The sequence below is a fragment of the Diceros bicornis genome, chromosome 4, assembly GCF_020826845.1.
Source record: "Diceros bicornis minor isolate mBicDic1 chromosome 4, mDicBic1.mat.cur, whole genome shotgun sequence".
Lineage (NCBI taxonomy): Eukaryota > Metazoa > Chordata > Mammalia > Perissodactyla > Rhinocerotidae > Diceros > Diceros bicornis.
In genome coordinates, this window is record NC_080743.1 from 78,734,461 (window position 1) to 78,752,217 (window position 17,757).

The following is a 17,757-nucleotide window of genomic DNA, read 5'->3' on the forward strand; positions in this document are numbered from 1 at the left end:
TACTGTTAGTGTGCCACAATAGAGGTATTTGTGATAAGAGGAATGTGGCATCTAAAAGACTAAAAAAAAGATGGAATCAATGCGTAACTCCTTTTGTGAATGAGTGAGTTTCAAAGCCATGTATGTATCCTTAAACTTTAGTTTGAATATGGGGAAATATGAAACCCTGAGTACCATCTAATGAGGACAGAAAGTTAGCTAAGAAAAAATGAGAGGGAAAAGTTAAACACCATAATGTCCTATAGTGCTAATTATTGTCAGAATGAGAGAAGACTATTAACTAGATCACTGGAGAGGAGATGTATGAGTATCCTAGGATTAATATTATGACAACTACTCTTTATTGAGAGTATTTGTTCTATGCTGGGCACAATATCAGGTGCTTTATCTATTTATTGAGTTCTTCTAAATGAAATGAAATGTGAAGTAGAAAAAGATTTTTTAGATGCTTCCATTGACCTTTTTACACATACAATTAACTGTCAATGATTATTTCCCTTAAGATTTAGTATTTCCCTTGGTATTTGATGCTTAATAATGACATTAAAAGTGTGCTGAAAAAAATTGCCTTCTCCATATTAATAGAGGGATTCATTTTTAATACATTATTTCCCACTTTTGGAAGCTACAGTTATATCTTCACGAAGTATGCTTTTGCAATTACTGTTTTTAAAATTTCTAGATCAGATTTAACTATGCTTTCTTTTTGTGATAGTGTATCTAATCAGTAGAGCTTTCGTAGGTTTTTGATACTTATTATAGTTTATTTATTCAAAGATTCTAATTAGCAAAAGAGGTTGAGTTTTTAATGGTTAAAACAAAACAAAAAAAAATAAGATGAAATAACTACCTGACAAGTATTGCTGGTAAAATATTGGATTATTTTGTGTTTATTTAATCTCTATAGTATCTGTGAAATTGATTTTTATAGGTTTCTGATATATATCAGAATACAGAACCACAGTTACAACAGCTTGCCTCAATAATGGCTGCCCAATTAATTTTTCTCATTTGCTTTACTTGGTCTTATACCACACATGATATATATGGGGAGGGGAGAAAATGGAAAAAATATTAATATGTCATTTATATGATATAATTATATACCAGATGCCGAATATCCTCTCTGATCCTGGACTGGGTGTTTTTCAAAATGGAATAATATTGTCGATTTTTTTTTTTACCACTGTAGTATACAATTTTAAGCAGCACTTATTTATATATTTCCACTTGACCAAGGGGCCATGCTTGAAAAAATTGTTACATAAGCAGATCAGAACATAATCAGATGTTTCTAAAGCTAAATTATATTTAACTTTTAAGCAGAATTTTAGCTGTGAGATTTCATACTAGTATATGTTATAACTATTTTCCCTTCAAAAGAAGGGAAGGAAGAAATAGGTTGGAAGGAAGAAATAGGTTGTCATTTTAAAAGTAATTGATATCAGGAGATATGCTTGAAACTATACTTACCGGTTAGCAATAACAAGAAGGCATTTTATTAAAATGCTTGTCTTACAGCATACTCAATATTAATGGGTATTATTGACTTGCTTTTGATTGGTTATTAGAATACTAGACTGTTAGATACTAGAATATTAATATTAATATTAGTAATATTCTAATAGTGATACTAGAATATTAACATTTTGCTTTTCTAATGGTTTCAATGAGCAACCATTAATTTGGGGATCTTAAAACATTCTTTTTTGGTTATACTTGTTCACAGGTGGCAAACTCTGGTCACATATCAGTAAATTTCTAAGCAGAAGTCCTGAAGAAAGCTTCGACATCGAGGAAGTGAAAACATCTGCACTCACTAAAGTTCGCCTGCAACAGCCAACTTCTGGTCCTCGGGACAGCAGCGGCTTTGAAGCCAGAGGAAGTGAGAGTGGAACCATGCTTAAAGTTCTGCCTCTGAAGACTAGTCTTACTCCCAGCTCTCAAGATGATAGCAACCAAGATGATGATGGCCAAGATAGCTCTCCAAAATGGCCAGATTCTGGCTCAAGTTCAGAAGAAGAATGTACTCCTAGTTATTTAACGTTATGCAATGAATATGGGCAAGAAAAGATTGAACCAGGGTCATTGAATGAGGAGCCTTTCATGAAGACTGAAGGGACTGCTGTTGATACCAAAGCTGTTAAAAGCTTCCCAGCACACTTTGCTGCTGACAGCGGCAGCCCCAGCACACAGCTGATAGCTCACGAGCTGAAGTTCTTCCCTGGAGATGATGACCCAGAAGCAGTTAGTTCTCCAAGAACATCAGATTCCCTCAGTAGATCTAAAAACAGCCCCATGGAATTCTTTAGAATAGACAGTAAGGATAGCACTAGTGAACTCCTAGGACTTGATTTTGGAGAAAAATTGTATAGTCGAAAGTCAGAGCCTTTGAAACCATTTTTCACTCTTCCAGATGGAGACAGCACTTCCAGGAGTTTTCATATTAGTGAAAGCAAGGTAGAGTTTATACCTCAGGACACCATTAGCAGGGGCTCAGATGACTCAGTCCCAGTTATTTCTTTTAAAGATGCTGCTTTTGATGATGTCAGTGGTACAGATGAAGGAAGGCCTGATCTTCTTGTAAATCTACCTGGTGAATTGGAGCCAACAAAAGATGGTGCGGCAATGGGACCTACTAAGTTTACACAGACTAATATAGGCATAATAGAAAGTAAGCTATTGGAAGCCCCTGATGTTTTATGCCTCAGGCTTAGTCCTGACCAGTGCCAAGCATATGAAGAAAAAGGCACAGAGGAATTGGGTGATCCTTCTGGGCCTAAATCCCATAGTTTAACAGAGAAACACTATGCACAGGGGGATCTTGGGATGTTACTTGTAGCAGCTGTTGATCATAGTAGTTCAGGAGACATGTCTTTGTTACACAGCTCAGATCCTAAGTTTCAACGACTTGAAGTGGTTGCGTCGGCAGTAACTGCAAACAACACAGAAGAAAGCTTATTCCATGTTTCTAACCCACTCTCAGGTGCTAATGAATATAATGAAAACATAGACACTTTAAAGACTGAAGAAGTATTGCTGTTTACAGATCAAACTGATGATTTGGCTAAAGAGGAACCAACTTTATTTCAGCGAGACTCTGAGACTAAGGGAGAGAGTGGATTAGCACTAGATGGAGACAAGGAAATACATCGGATTTTTGAGGACCTTGATAAAAAATTAGCACTAAACTCCAGGTTTTACATCCCAGAGGGCTGCATTCAAAGATGGGCAGCTGAAATGGTGGTAGCCCTTGATGCTTTACATAGAGAGGGAATTGTGTGCCGCGATTTGAACCCAAACAACATCTTATTGAATGATAGAGGTCAGGAACTTTTGCAAATGCATTTCTTTTTATTCGCTGTTGCTTCCAATTAACTGAGTAGGCGTTTTATCTTGTAATTAGTATCTTCATTTCCTGTCTAGAGCTTCATTATCAGTGCAGCAAATTCACCCCCAGTAATAGCTTCTAGTACTTAATGATGCCATTATTCTTAATGATACTGTTTTTAGCTACAAAAGGAGTAATTACAGTTCACTTCTGCAGAAAATGGAAGAGAAAAATGTTTTGATTTCTCCTGTCGTTTTGTTTTTAGGACACATTCAGCTAACGTATTTTAGCAGGTGGAGTGAGGTTGAAGATTCCTGTGACAGCGATGCCATAGAGAGAATGTACTGTGCCCCAGGTTAGAGTAATCTCCTAAAATGTTTCACTTTAAAAAAAGTAGTTCGGTAGCTCTCATTTCTTTATAGAAGTTCTATTTTTCACTAGCAGTTCCCGTATGTCTTGGACTTGGTCATCTCTTTAACCCTTCAACAAAGAAAATTGAGAGTTAAAACCATTATATGGTCCATAGTTATATGTGTGTGTGTATGTGTGTGTGTGTGTGTGTGTGTATTGTTGTTGTTGTTAAATGGGTCTGTACTTTTCTTAGAACTGTCAATGAATTCTGTCTTAGAATGTCTTAAATTCCTAGTGTCTAGAAGAACCTTTAAATACCCTGAACCTTTAAATGGATGATTTTTATTAAGATTTGAGAGATAGCTGACTTAAAAGGGTAAGATTCCTAAGACTAAGAATGGATAAAATGCAGAATTAAAGAAAATACAATGTTGTGACTTTAGTGATGAGCCAACCTGGCATTTTGGAGCAGATTTTAAAGAGTTCTTTCTATATTTGACAAATTTTCGGAAGCATGTTCCTTTTTGTTTTAAAATAGTCTATTTAGCCAAATATTTGACACAGCAGGTTTCTCTTGCTCTTACTGTATAGTCTTTATTTTCTAAAAATTAGAGATTTATTTCTGGGGGCGTTAGATCCTTTGCTGGTAATTACAGGTCGCTGAAGCATCTGAATTGGATTTGAGTTAGTTTCTCTCTGTCAGTGTGGATGGGGCTATATTTGACTTCAAAGTTCCTTCACCTTTTGCCTAGCATTCAGCTTCTTTGGATGGCCAAAGTTGCTTCACTTGTCACCCCACTGGTTTTCAAAGGAGATTCAAGCTGATTATATTGACATGATCTGCTTAGTTGTTGATTAATTAATACAGTATTTAATGCTTACTAGCTAACCAGTGTATTGATGCTAACATTGTTTCCCTGCATAATGGGAAATGATTATAATTAGGATTGAAAGAGCTGTATTGTTTTTAGTTACAACCTTCATTGTTAAGAATTATTTCTGTATTGGGGAGTAGCAAAGTTTTTCAACCTCCAAAGCAAATATCCTAAAACTATTTCCTGAAAACAATGATTTGGATTTTCTTCTTTCCTATACTCTTTTCTTTCCTCTTTCTTCCCCCAAATTAGGACTGTTTGATTTTATTTCTTCCTAGGGGCAATAGAGCATGCCTACATTTTTTGTTTCTCTCAAATAGATAATATTATGCTGTTTTTTGAAACCTTATGATTTAGTTAATAGAATAACAGAAAATTTCATAGTGAAATCACTTTATTATGGTTATCTGTTTTTTTTTTTAACAGACCCTCCCCTTTTCTAATTTGATAAAAAATAATATTTTAGGTATCAGTGTGTTAATTATAATGAATTTGAAGCTTTTAGGATCAAAATTAAATCTGGGAGTTCTTTTAAATGAAACCCATTAAATCCTGAAGTGAAGTGCAGTATAAACCTCACTGCATTATAAACCTCACGTCAAAACCAAATGTTTATGGGACATTGCTTAATGTTTATAACTGACTTCTTATTCGCTATCCTTATTGTCACTTTCTTATTGAAAACCATTTAGGGTTGTCTTTTGGCATTCTAGCACACTATTTTTCTTTAGTTCAAAGTGCAATCATGTTTACTTTAACTTTCATAGCATGCTGACCTATTTCATGAACATGGAACAAAACCATACCGCATTCATCAACAGGTACATACTTTCAATTGTGTGTACTGAAATACTGAGTTTAATACAGATCAGTTTCCAAGTTCTAATTTTTAAGCCTTTTCCCAGAAATCACAGTTCTCATAGTTCACCAGCAGGTGGCAGTCTACCATTAATGGATCTTTACTGTTGTCTTCCAGGTTGTCCTTCACTAACATTTGAAAAAAGCTGTAGTTTGAAGAAGGGCTTTGTGTTAATTATTTGCATAAAAGAATTGCACTTTCAAGCTTTGTGAGTCACAAAAGTGTTCTAGTATTATGGCATGCATTGAACAATGTGGAAAGTCTCTTCATTCCTTGGGCCTATTAATTTATTTTACCAACAGGATAAAACAAAACCAGTAATGGCCATAAGTGAAAAGAATGCTAGTGTTCTAATTTAGATGGTCTTAAACCCTGAGAGTTACAGAACTCAGTTAAGTCTATGTACTCCTGCCTCTTGCTTACAATGCAAGAGGAATTAGAGCAAAAATTTGTAAATTACTGTTTGTCTCAAAACTGAATGGCAGTGCTACTGATAAAAACTGTTAAGTAGGCTTTTCTCCTCAAAGGGGTGGGAGCAATGATAGTAAGCTCATATTTCAATGTTTAAAAATAACAAATCAATGACCTGGGGACATAGAGTACTAGTCATCTTTTGCTCTACCCTTAGAAACACTAAGGATTGAAGTAATTCTCCCCCCACAGTCCCCGTGCCCTCCCATTTCCCAACTCTAACCTTAGTATTATTGTCCAAGTAACTCTAAAGCATGTTAAGCAGCTGCTGTTTGGTTAGAAAGTAAAGTTGTCACAAGATTGTGATGAGAACGATTCACTTCTGTTTAGACAGCATGCAACCTCTACCCCTACTGCCCCTCCCTCCTGGGAATCCTTATCACATATTTCTCCTAAAAACATTATCCACCTGCCCTGTACTTTATAATATCAGCAGTGTATCTTTTTATCTTGTGGATGATGTCCCTTTATATTTTGAGAAAAATTTCCAGTAACAGATTCGATTTACATGGACAGAAACTTGAGCAAATGCCAAACTAGCAGGGGGGCCATTATTCTGCTCTATAAATAAGTTTTAAAAAGAAAAAACACACACACAGAAACCTGTGAATCAACATGTTTTGGTCTAATTGAGGGGAAAAGCAAGATAAATAAAAATTTTGAAATGCAAATGATCACCTTCTGTTATTTAAGTTTAGTTTCTGCCAACTTTGTGATCTTAGATTTTAAAAAGTCATAGTCATTTCAACAATGTATACTACCAAGGATGTCAGATATTCACAAGTTTCTACAACAAAATGAAGAACTTTTTTTTTAAAAGTTGCCACTTTTTTATATTAAAGAAAACAGATCCAACAACAAAAAGACAAAAACGATGGCGCTTTCTCTGTCTACATCTGTGAAAAAGCCAGTACATAAATGGCTGCAGCTGCAGGCCCATCAAGAGGGTCTTGAGAATACGAATTCACTGATCAAACCCAGCCCTGTTTTCAAAGTAGAAGCCATTCCTTTTAGGTTCACTTTGTGTCCTTAGATTATCTAGGATGATTCTCTAGAAAGGTTTTATTTTAAATAAACATCATTCGTGGTAAATGAGTTCCTTTCATACCAGAGAAACACAGAATGGAGTTCAGGAAGAGAAAAAGCAAGGAAATAGTCCCCAAAGTAGGAATAGATTGTATAGCATGACAATATAAATATAACACTGTCTAGTTTCCATTTTAGGAGCCTTTTACATACTTTATTAATTTAGATGGGTTCTCCTATTTTTTTGTTGTGAGAGATTATAGAATAAAAACTGGAGTAATTGGTTATTCTTCTCCAGAGGACTTCCTTGTAGTTATGCTGATTTTATTTCTATATACACACACACAAAGGATTTTATGTGCTTTGTCATTGGAACTATTAATTTATCATAATATAGAATACATTTTTGGTATAGCATTTTAAGTATAAAGGAAAAATAAAGTGTCAAGAAAGTATTTTTGCTTTTACCAGTATTTTTTCTTAGCAGTCTTGACTCTCATCATAAAAAAGCAGCTAGAAAATAGGACCTATAATATTAAGCAAATAAAATACAAAAGACTGTATTTGAAAGTTTAATATGCAATCTAAGACAAGTGAGTAAAATTGTTTATATGTTAGTTATTATGCTAATATAATAATCACTTAAGTTTCCCATTCTAGTCTTAACAAGTTGATATGGTATCCTATCAGTGTGTGTCCTTCACCTTTATTTTCCACCCCATTATAAGCCTTTATAAATGCTTGAAATTTGCGTTGATATCTCTCATTGAATACTTTTCAGACTTTAGAATTATAGGTGAATATGTGTGAAAATTGAAGAAGTCCAAAATGCTTTTTACTGCAGCCCAATCTCCACGCTCCCAGATGTCAAATGACAGCTTTGCTTCCTCTCTTAGGCGATTTCACACTTGGAAACAGCTCACAGCTGACAGTGGAAAGTGAAACATAGAAAAATCGTGTTGAAAACTATCTACAAAATTCAGTTTTAGAGAGTGACATTTATTTACTACCACCCTTTGCTCTTCTAGCCTGACTTTATCAAATAGTCCATGAATATATTTTTTGGGGGTAGTCTCCCCTGCCCTTCTCCATAAACATGTTTTACTGCTATTTGTTGCTTTTTAAGCATGGTGCTCTGTGTGATAGTTATGTGTTTGATAATTAAATCTAGGACTCAGACCAGGGATTGTTTAAGAATATCATGAGGACATCATAAGTTTAAGTTTTAGAATATTAAGATAGAATTGAGAATTACCAAACCTTGATATTTGTCCCACATCAGCCATGAACTCATTGCATGACCTTGGGCAAGTTATTTAAGACTTTCTAGGCCTTAATTTACCATTAGTAAAATAGATTTGTTGAGTATAAAAAAGATCACAGATGTCAAATCATCTGATAACCTTCTTATACAAAATTTAGTCAAAATTCAAGTCCATCTTATTAAGGCAAGAATTTTTTTCCCACAAGGATAAATATTGATTTCTTGTCTAACATTGGTAGGGTTAAAAGAATTATTTTACTTGGAGGACTTTCTAAGTATATATTTTTACTCATTTATAGAGTTTGTACATAAAGTGTATAATGTAGAAATGAGGGATTTATGGAAAATATTTTCATTTAGAGGGAAAAAGCCAAGACAACTAGTGAGTAGGGTGAAATTTGAATGCCAGGATTCTCAAAAAACAAAATTGTTTAAAGAAGAAAGAACCATTTAGATGTGAAAATTTTCGGGTCCTGGGTAACTTTACCAAGCTTGAGGAATCTAATCTTAGGAATGCAAAGTTGTTAGAGAAAGCAAATGAATATAGACGTATATTTTGAAATAATAATGATATGACGAGGAAATAGGGCTATATCCCTGGTGGTCTTTTTTTTTCCCCAAAGGAGAAGAAAGAAAAAGGCAAGAGGGAGCTATAGAGATAATTTTCAAAGAGTAAAAATTTGTGGTTAATATTTAAACATTATGTTTCAAACAGTAACTCTTTTGTTTGATTTACCCTTAAGCAAAACTTCAACAGTAGCTCCCTTGTACATAATAAACGTTTAATGTTTTCCTTGAATGATTAGCAAGTACTTTTAATCTTTTGCCTTTAGTTCCTGTTGTCATAAAAACTAAATCTATATCTTCTTTGAGAGAACCAGTAACTTTTCAAGTTTGCCATAGAGTAGTGGAATTTTACACTGAGGAAAATTCTCTGATGCACTTCACCCCTATATACTGATGAAGCTTGTGTCATGCGTATAGAGGCAGGTTAGGATATGCAAAAAGAGCTTCAAGTCAACTCAAGTCTTACCTTGTCCAGGCAAGGCGCTTCTGATGGAAGAAAGATTAAAGGGTTGCTTTATATGGGTTTGAGGGTCTGGAACCTTGGGATTCATCCCTAGGTAGGATGTATCCTGGACCCCTCACAACCTCCCTGATGATGGGCTAGTCCCCTTCACCTCTGTGTTAAGGTCACTCCATATTGAAACAGACCCATTCTGAAATCATACTTCTCATCCAGCCAGAATGTGATTTATCTGTAGTGGTGGGAATGAGACAGAGTAATAGCAAAGTGTTCAGTCTCTGTTATTTGGCACCTTAGTGACTAACACATTAGTCTATCTCAAGAGAAGAAATTCTTCAGCTGTTAGAATTGGAGAATCTATAAGGGTGAAAGAATTGATACTGTATTTTGCCTCTTCTGTATGAAGACATTATCTCTGTACATTTCATACTACTGCCTGATACTGAGGAGTAAGGGGTTTATGCCAAGCTTTAGATTACTAAAAGAAAGTTAATTTTAACTTCTTACTTACTCCAAACCTTTTTCTTTGTGATCTTCAACAAATTTCTTTTTTAGAAGAGGAACAAGAGACTGGATACTTATAGTTTGAAGTAATAGCTGCAGTGTAATGCTTCTTAAGTTTTGGGTCTAAGTTGATTTTTGGCCACTAGTCAGTTAATTGGCCTCACCACCATATTATAAAGAAGAAAGTGAACTATCTTTTACCTCTGATATTCAACAAAGAAGATGTAATGCTAAGTTAAACATTATGTACCAGAACTATTGCCTAGCTGCTCTGACCAAGTTGTCAGTTTCTATTTCATGTCAAATCTTGTCAGTTTGAATCTCCGTGAAGTAACCAGGGCTTACTCCTTCTAAGCAATTATTCACAAATACTTCCTTCAAATAAATGATTAAAAATGCTAAAGTTTTAAAAAATTGATGATAAAGCAAATAGAATTCCTGATGTTCCTTTAATAGCAGTGCCTATAGCTCTGCCTGCCGAACACAGCAACAGAGCAGCGGAGAGAGAGAGAGAACTGCGTCTGTCATTTTCACAATTTTCAGTTAGCCTTTTTCTCATCAATCAACTTTAATGGCTTTGGTTGGGTAACACTGTGACACCCGATGGCTATCCAGAATGGAGTTGTTGTGATATGATCAATGGAAAATGGAGCGTGCTGTTGGTTTTCTTCCTACTAGAAATGCAGGGTGAGAGAGTAAGCAAGACTGTATACAGCTCAGAATTATAATTATAATCAGTCAACCAGAAGTCATGTGGTAGTTACTCGTTTCTTATTTTATCTCACAAGAAAACGGTATAGTAATGATACCTATAAACTCCCTTGAACAAGTAATTCTTGGCTGTGGAATGCTGAATCAAGTTAAATCAAGGAGTTTTGACCCAAGTTGTGCAGATAATTGCAGGAAAGCTCAGAACATGGTTGCCAGGTCACCACGACAACAAGAAATTCAGAGCTGGGTAGTGGGAGAAAAGCAGAATTAGGTATTTTGCAAGCCTAGCCTGAATTAGCTGAGCATGGTGTGTACTTAACGTCCAAGTCTCCACAATACAAAAGGCCCAGGGTTTCAGGTAATTAAATTACCTGAAAACCAACTGAATTAATAATGTGGTTGTGGCAGGAAGCAAGGCTAGAGACTGAGATGAGCCAAGAAAGCAAGCGTGTGAAGGGTGGAGCAGCACCATGTCTCTCCCACCTCCTGTGGCGCTGCGGAGAAGAGCAGATCCCCTGCTGCCACACGCTCCTCTCTCTGCAAAGTGCTGGCCTCTGTCTTTGGTCTTCTCTGGATAATGCTCTAACAAATTAGACTAATGTGATATTGGTAGCTTTTAAACAGTTCATATGCCCTGCTCAATGAATATGGCATTTGAATAATCAGTTGAGTACAATGTTGGAGGACTTTACAGAATGTGGAACAGATAATTGGGCAGCCAACATTTTCTGAAATAGTATAAAATAAGGAAAAAGGAGCAAAATGCCCATTTGAAAGGATGGGCTAGGAAATGCAAATTCCAGGCTCTAGTTAGTCTGTCACCCTCGGAATTAAGATCTGCCTCAGAGACGTTGTGAGACCTTGCGCAAGTAAATTTCTTCTGTCCAAATTACCTCATTTCAAATACACGGTCTCTGAACAGTTGTGTACCTTCAGACTTTTAAACTTTAAACTTCTAAACTTTGATAATTTAGTTTATAGGTATTAGAGGAACAATCCAAACGTGGAATTAAAATGAGATTTTATTTTCAGAGTTGATATGGCTTTTAGTTTTGCTTTTAGTTGTAACATTTTGTTTTGTTGTTTGTGGAAACTTTAAAAAATGTGTCTTTATATCTAAAATAATACCTTTGGGAAAACTAGATAGTGTAGTTGTCATACAAGGAACTTAAATGAATTTGTTTTTGATAACATTTAAAAAAAATTTCTAACTGATACTAATTATCCCACCAGACCAGCAGCCAAATATTATAGCCAGCTTACACATTTGTAGCATGTTTCGTGTAAACTGTGTGCCTGGATTCCTGACACTGAGCAGGGGCAGGGGAAACCTTGAGTTATCCCTCACTCCTGTCTTCTTCCTGCTCCCAGGCCTTTTCAGCTTTTTTTCCTTGTCACATGCCCTCTGTGCCAGAACAAACTGTAGCGGTCGTTGGGCTCTACAGAGGGGAGCACTGGAAGGTGTCCACTCCACCCCCCAGTTTAAGCCACCAGCATCTCTTGCCTGGACTACTGCAGTCATCAACTGACTGGCCTCTGTTCTCACCCTGCTCTAATCTGTGCTCCATCCAGCAGCCAGGGTATGCTTTAGATAATGTTTGCAACTTTCTAGCCTACCACATGTAAAAGTGCAAAAGGACTTGGTGTAGATCTCTCTGCTTCATGGGGCTCGAAGAAAATGAACGTGATGAGGTCTTTGTAGGTGTTTTGAACACCTTGAATGAACAGTGCTGCAAAACACAAGATGATATATTTATTCAACAAACATTTATTACGTACCTCCTGTGTCCCAGGCACTGTGCCTAGGAGCTAGAAATAAGAGACATAATTGGTATAATATTGATAGTTACTTTTGAAGATTTATATATAAAAAGAGACTACCCAAACAGAAGACATAGAATTGGTTAACTAGAACATTAGTAAACTTTTATAGGTAAACAGTTGTATTTTTAAAACTGTAATTTACAGCTAACAAAAGATATGTGTAGCTGTCCCTCTTCTCACGGTTTAGTTTCATATATTGTTGGATACAAAAAAAAATGCTTTCTTCTGTGTTTCTTTCTCTTTGCTCTTTAGTTATCAGCTGTAGTGGAAGACTAATGTTCAGCCCCTGCGTAGAAAATCTTTATACACAGCAAGAGCTGGTGAGAGAAATTGACTAGAATTTTGTAATTCTAGTCCCTTTCAATTAGCAACAGATGCTGCAGGGAAAGATTGTCTGTGTAGGAACACAGCACTAATGTTTCCATGCTCTAGCTGACATAGAATGCTCATTGCAAAAGAAAGATGTTCTTTTTCTTGGTCCAAATATGTCACTAATGATAGATCAGATTTTTCTTTTTCACTTTTCTCTACTCCTAAGGCCATTAATGAAGTCTGACTCCCTTGGAAGAAAGTTAACAAATTCTTGACTGTACAGCATTTTAAATATTACCGAACACTTACAGAATTTATGCAAAGTTTAGATACTACAGCTTTCTTTCTGATACTATAAAAGTGTACATAGTGCTTCATTTTAAGGTTTATAAGAATGTGGCTTAATTTTTATTTTGCCTTACTCACCAAAGATCTCTCTTTTATTCCAAAAGCCTAATGTATTTTTCTTACTTATCTTTCTTTTCTAAGAGAGAGTTGGAATCCATGAGGTCAGATATTTAAAGTCAAATCTTTAAAAATTATTTTAGAAAAAAAATCCTGTGGGATTAGAAAACTATACTTACCCTCCCCCTCCCCAAAGTATATTTACTACTGATTATCATTTTAGTATATTGTATAGGTCTGTGGTTTTAAAATTATTCCATCATTCTGATACTTAGATAAAGTGCTATATCATTTGTGTGACAAATTCTGCCAGCATCTAAATGTTGGTTTAATTTGACTATTACGTAAATACTTTATTTGCAACAATTGTTGCTTTTTGATTGAGTTTTATATGACTTCTTAATAACAGTTCTATAGTTACTATAACTTTGGAGTGAAAAGAAATGGGGCGTCTGATATTCTGTTTATTAAAAAGTGTAGTTAAAGAAAACAGTTTGGGAGAAATATTTAAATACTTGTTCTAAATTAAAATAGAATTTCTCTATATGTGAAATTCTCTTCTAAGAAAATCCTGAACTTACTGTATTTCCTACCATATCCTGGAAGGAAGAGAGCAACAGCAGAACATACTGCCAGAGGGAGGTTATGGAATTGTCTCTGGAGATTTTTGGAATGGGGATGGGCAACTATATTATTAGTATTAGTAGAGATAAGGGGAAGGATGAAGTGGCCTTTGTGGGTCTCTCTTAGTGGAAAAATCAGGGAACAGAATCAGGTGACATCACCAGTTGAAGGTGTGCCTTAAAAAAATCCATCAAAAAAACTAAATGTACGATATCAGATTCCCTTATTTATCAAGCATCATAACAGTAATGTCTCTTAATGAAAAGTAAATTCTGAATTTGGGATATTGAGGGCACCGTAATTGCTTGAAGTGTAAGATGGTTCATTTTTATAAAGCTTGGTAGAAAGGTTGGTCTTCACTTAAAGCCTGAATTTGAGACACATTTTCTAGCTTTTTCGATTTTCTATACAGTTTCCAGCATCCTTTTAGCATTATCTATGTTTATTTTTGAGTCACATCTTTGACAAATCCATGTAGTTTGAACTGTATGGTCCTAAAAGGCAGGGCCTGTGCCCGTAGATGAGTGTAGCCATGATTTCAGTAATGCTGGGATCACATGGTCTTTCTCTCAGACCTCTTCAAGCCTGAAAGTGTATACTTTGCTTCTTTCCCGTCACTTCTCATACAGATACAGACATTTTATAGTTTCCTGGCTTTCTGCTTTTTTGCTCCTCTACTTTTCAGAAGTGAGGCTTATTATAGTTACAGTTTTGGGGTCAGGTAACATTATTATTTTTGGCTATAAGAGGGAGACTTAGTAAACTCTGACTGATTATCATAAGGACTATAAAACTCTCTTATTCTATGTTTTAGCAAGCCCTTTGACAATATTGGTTACCAAGGCAGCATTGTTTTTCTGAAACATATCCTGGCTTATTGAAGAGTGTTCTGTGAGGTGTTAAACATGAGTAAAACAAAGGTAGGCAAAGCACATTTTATGTTGTGATGTCTTTATTATTTTATTTAAACTTGTTTATTCACTTGTGAAGTATGAGAGTTTGAATCATTAGTACGAATCAAAAAGATTCTATATTGTGAATAAGATTCTATATTGTGTTAGAATATGAGAATTGGTAGTGCTACAATGAGAGTTCTAGAATTTTACTATACTGTTCTCACATATTTGATGTCCTTAAAAAATTTTGGATGAGGGGCCGGCCCCGTGGCATAGTGGTTAAGTGTGCGCGCTCCGCTGCTGGTGGCCCGGGTTTGGATCCTGGACACGCACCGACGTGCTTGTTAGGCCATGCTGTGGTGGTGTCCCATATAAAGTGGAGGAAGATGGGCACAGATGTTAGCCCAGGGCCAGTCTTCCTCAGCAAAAAAAAGAGGAGGGTTGGCAGATGTTAGCTCAGGGCTGATCTTCCTCAAAAAGAAAAAAAAAATTTTTGGATGTGTTGAAATCTAATCTGGAGCTGATTCTGTGTCTCCATTACATTAAAAGATGATGATGGTTAGGTTTAGCGACGCTGATTCATTTCGTTGGCCACCAGGTCTCTTAGGGAAAGGGAAGAGTGGCTGTGTAGAGAAAGGAAAAAAAGGAAGATTGAGGAATGCTAGCTCATTTTAGCATAATCCCACTCTTTGGGCATCTTAGGTTAATGGAGGGAGAAGAAGTTATGAGAAAGGCTCATGAGTGCTTTTGAAAACACTTTCAGGGCCATAAAATTACAGGTAGAAAGAATATTAGAGGTCTGGCTGTCCTCATTTTTGGAGAAGCTAAGTGACATACCCAGCCAGGCTTAAACAGTAGCATGATTGGAGCCCTGTCAATACATTTCTTTGACTCAAAGACAAAAATTCAGGATTCTTTGATATCACCATCTCTTTTTGAGTTTTTGTGGGAATCATTTGAGAATTTGTTTTCTTAGGGAATAGTTTATTTTTCCCCCTGATCATTTTGCTGAGTGCCTATAGTACTGCTGCACTTGCAGAGAATAGGGATACTATTTGCCACCCTGGAAATTGCAAATATAGAATGTAGTGGTGGCTGGGTCAGCCCCGGTGGCCTAGTGGTTAAGTTTGGCATGCTCCACTTCGCTGGCCTGGGTTTGTTTCCTGAGTGTGCACCTACACCACTCGTCTGTCGGTGGCCATGCTGTGGTGGTGGCTCACATACAAAAAGACAAAGATTGGCAGCAGATGTTAGCTCAGGGCGAATCTTCCTCAGCAAAAACATAAAAACAAACAAAACAAAAACAAAAAAAGAATGTAATGGTGGGGGAAAGGGCATGCATGGAAACTTAACATATTGGGTTTTATAGGAAAACTATTTTGAAAATTGACAAAACGGTGATAGCATTTGTCCTTTAAGGTGTTTTCTCTGCTTTTTTTCCCCAGAGATTTAAAAAATTCAAGGTAGGAGTTTAAAAGGACTTCTCAGCTTCACTATGTTATACTTTTAAAATAGCCTCACAAATTTATTGGGTATTTCTTTATATTTTCTACTTTTGACAGTAGGCACATGTCCCTGACTCTTCACCTGGTGTTTGTAGTAGTTATCATGTAGCTTTATGTAGAAATCAGTACTCTTATTTATGCTTACATTTTTTGTATAGATTTTGCAAGTAAAGCAGTTTTAGAGCAGTGGTTTTGAGAGCCACACAACCTCAGCTTCTTTTTGGCAATGCAATTTCAGGGTATATCTTTAAATTTTTAGTCTAAGAATTATTGGTCCTTAAGGAATGTTCAAAAGACATCCAAAATCCTTTATTCTGATTACTAAAAGAGAAAGAAAATTCTGTTTTAAAACCCTAAAGAAGAAATTCCGCAAGTACTTGCTTCCAGTTGTTCTAATATTTAAATTTCCTATCTGTTAGGAAGTTCTTCTTTGTATCTTACCTAAATGCAGAACTTTTTGTTGTAGTTTAGAGTCATCTATGAAAGTCAAGGACAGTTGGATATGATGTCAATTTCACATTAATTAATGAATCCTTGCTTAATATAAAGTCATTTTGCAGCATTTTAAGCTCCACTGTTAAGGAGATGGCTTTGAAACTTGTTCAGTGTCTTTTTTCCAGATTTCCATGAAAAAAAATGACTTTTTCAACGTTGTTATCGTTCTTTACTAGCCCGGTCAGATTGAAGATGACATTCAGCCTCTTCGCCTTCATACTTTCAGAAGCAGTTTTTCTTAGGTTGGGATCAGCAGTCTCTGAAGGCCTGAGTGCCATTAGGAAGCTTAACCAATGACATCCAAGAGGAGGGAAGAAAGACAAAATGAGGGGAGAGGAAGGGGAAGCAGGCTGTCAGGGGAAAGAAGAAGAGGGGAAGATAAGGAAAGATGGAAAAAGAAATGGGGAGTGAAAGAAGTGACTAAGGTGGCTAGTGCTAGAGCGTCACCAGCAGTCGTGTCAGGTGCCTCCTGGTGCGTCCTGGACTGGATAGCGAGCTGACTGAGGAATTGGAAGTGAACTGGCTTTGGGGCCTACCTGGGTCTCCTGCTGCTGTCTGTGTTGCCTCACGTTCAGGTTGGGGCCCATCAGACACTGTGGCAGTCCACATTTGAGGCAGTGGGGTGGTCATTATCTACCTGTTAAGGACGCAGGCAGAAAACTGCGAGGGATTTCAAAGCAGCATAAAACCACTGAACCTAGTTCTTAGACCCCTTATTTGAGCAAGTTCACAGAAACCGATACAGGAATACACCTTGTCTGCCTCAGGAAGTGCCTCTCAAACTTTTCTGCCCCAGTACTTCTGACTGTAGAGGTAATATGAAATAGGCACCCCAGGGGACTACTGAAATATGATCCTGAGTTTCTTTGAAGTCTTTTTAGCTGCCAATCTTATGCAAATTTTACATTCTGTTTCATAATAGATCTGTGTTTCTTGTAATAGTAAAACAATATCCCACCCGCTCCCACACATATAAAAATCTTTGATGCTCAGGAAGATGCACTATGCTTATCTGGTAGCTTCAAGGACCACCGCCCTTCCCCGCCCCCCCCAGCCCCCGCCCCCACCACACACACAGTGGCACATTTCTCCCCAATGCACATTCCCAGCAGTGATATGGGACACTGCATTAACATAGTTTTTGATGGTCTAGGCTACACTGGTGATGGCACTTTGGACCTTTTGCTGAATTTAAAAGGTGCCATTATAAATTGTGTTAGCCATTGATTACATTACATAGGCTTAATTCAGTGACCCTCTGCTCAATTCTAACATGA

The 17,757-nt window shown here is 36.5% G+C and overlaps 1 protein-coding gene across 1 annotated transcript in view; it reads left to right on the forward strand.

The window, feature by feature from the left end:
* RPS6KC1 (ribosomal protein S6 kinase C1) overlaps positions 1-17,757 on the forward strand; it is a 176,355-nt gene that overhangs the window by 142,119 nt on the left and 16,479 nt on the right. The window contains exons 11-12 of the mRNA XM_058539841.1: positions 1,730-3,325; positions 3,597-3,686. Of these exons, the coding sequence (XP_058395824.1) occupies positions 1,730-3,325; positions 3,597-3,686 (1,686 nt within the window). The remainder of the gene's footprint in view (positions 1-1,729; positions 3,326-3,596; positions 3,687-17,757) is intronic.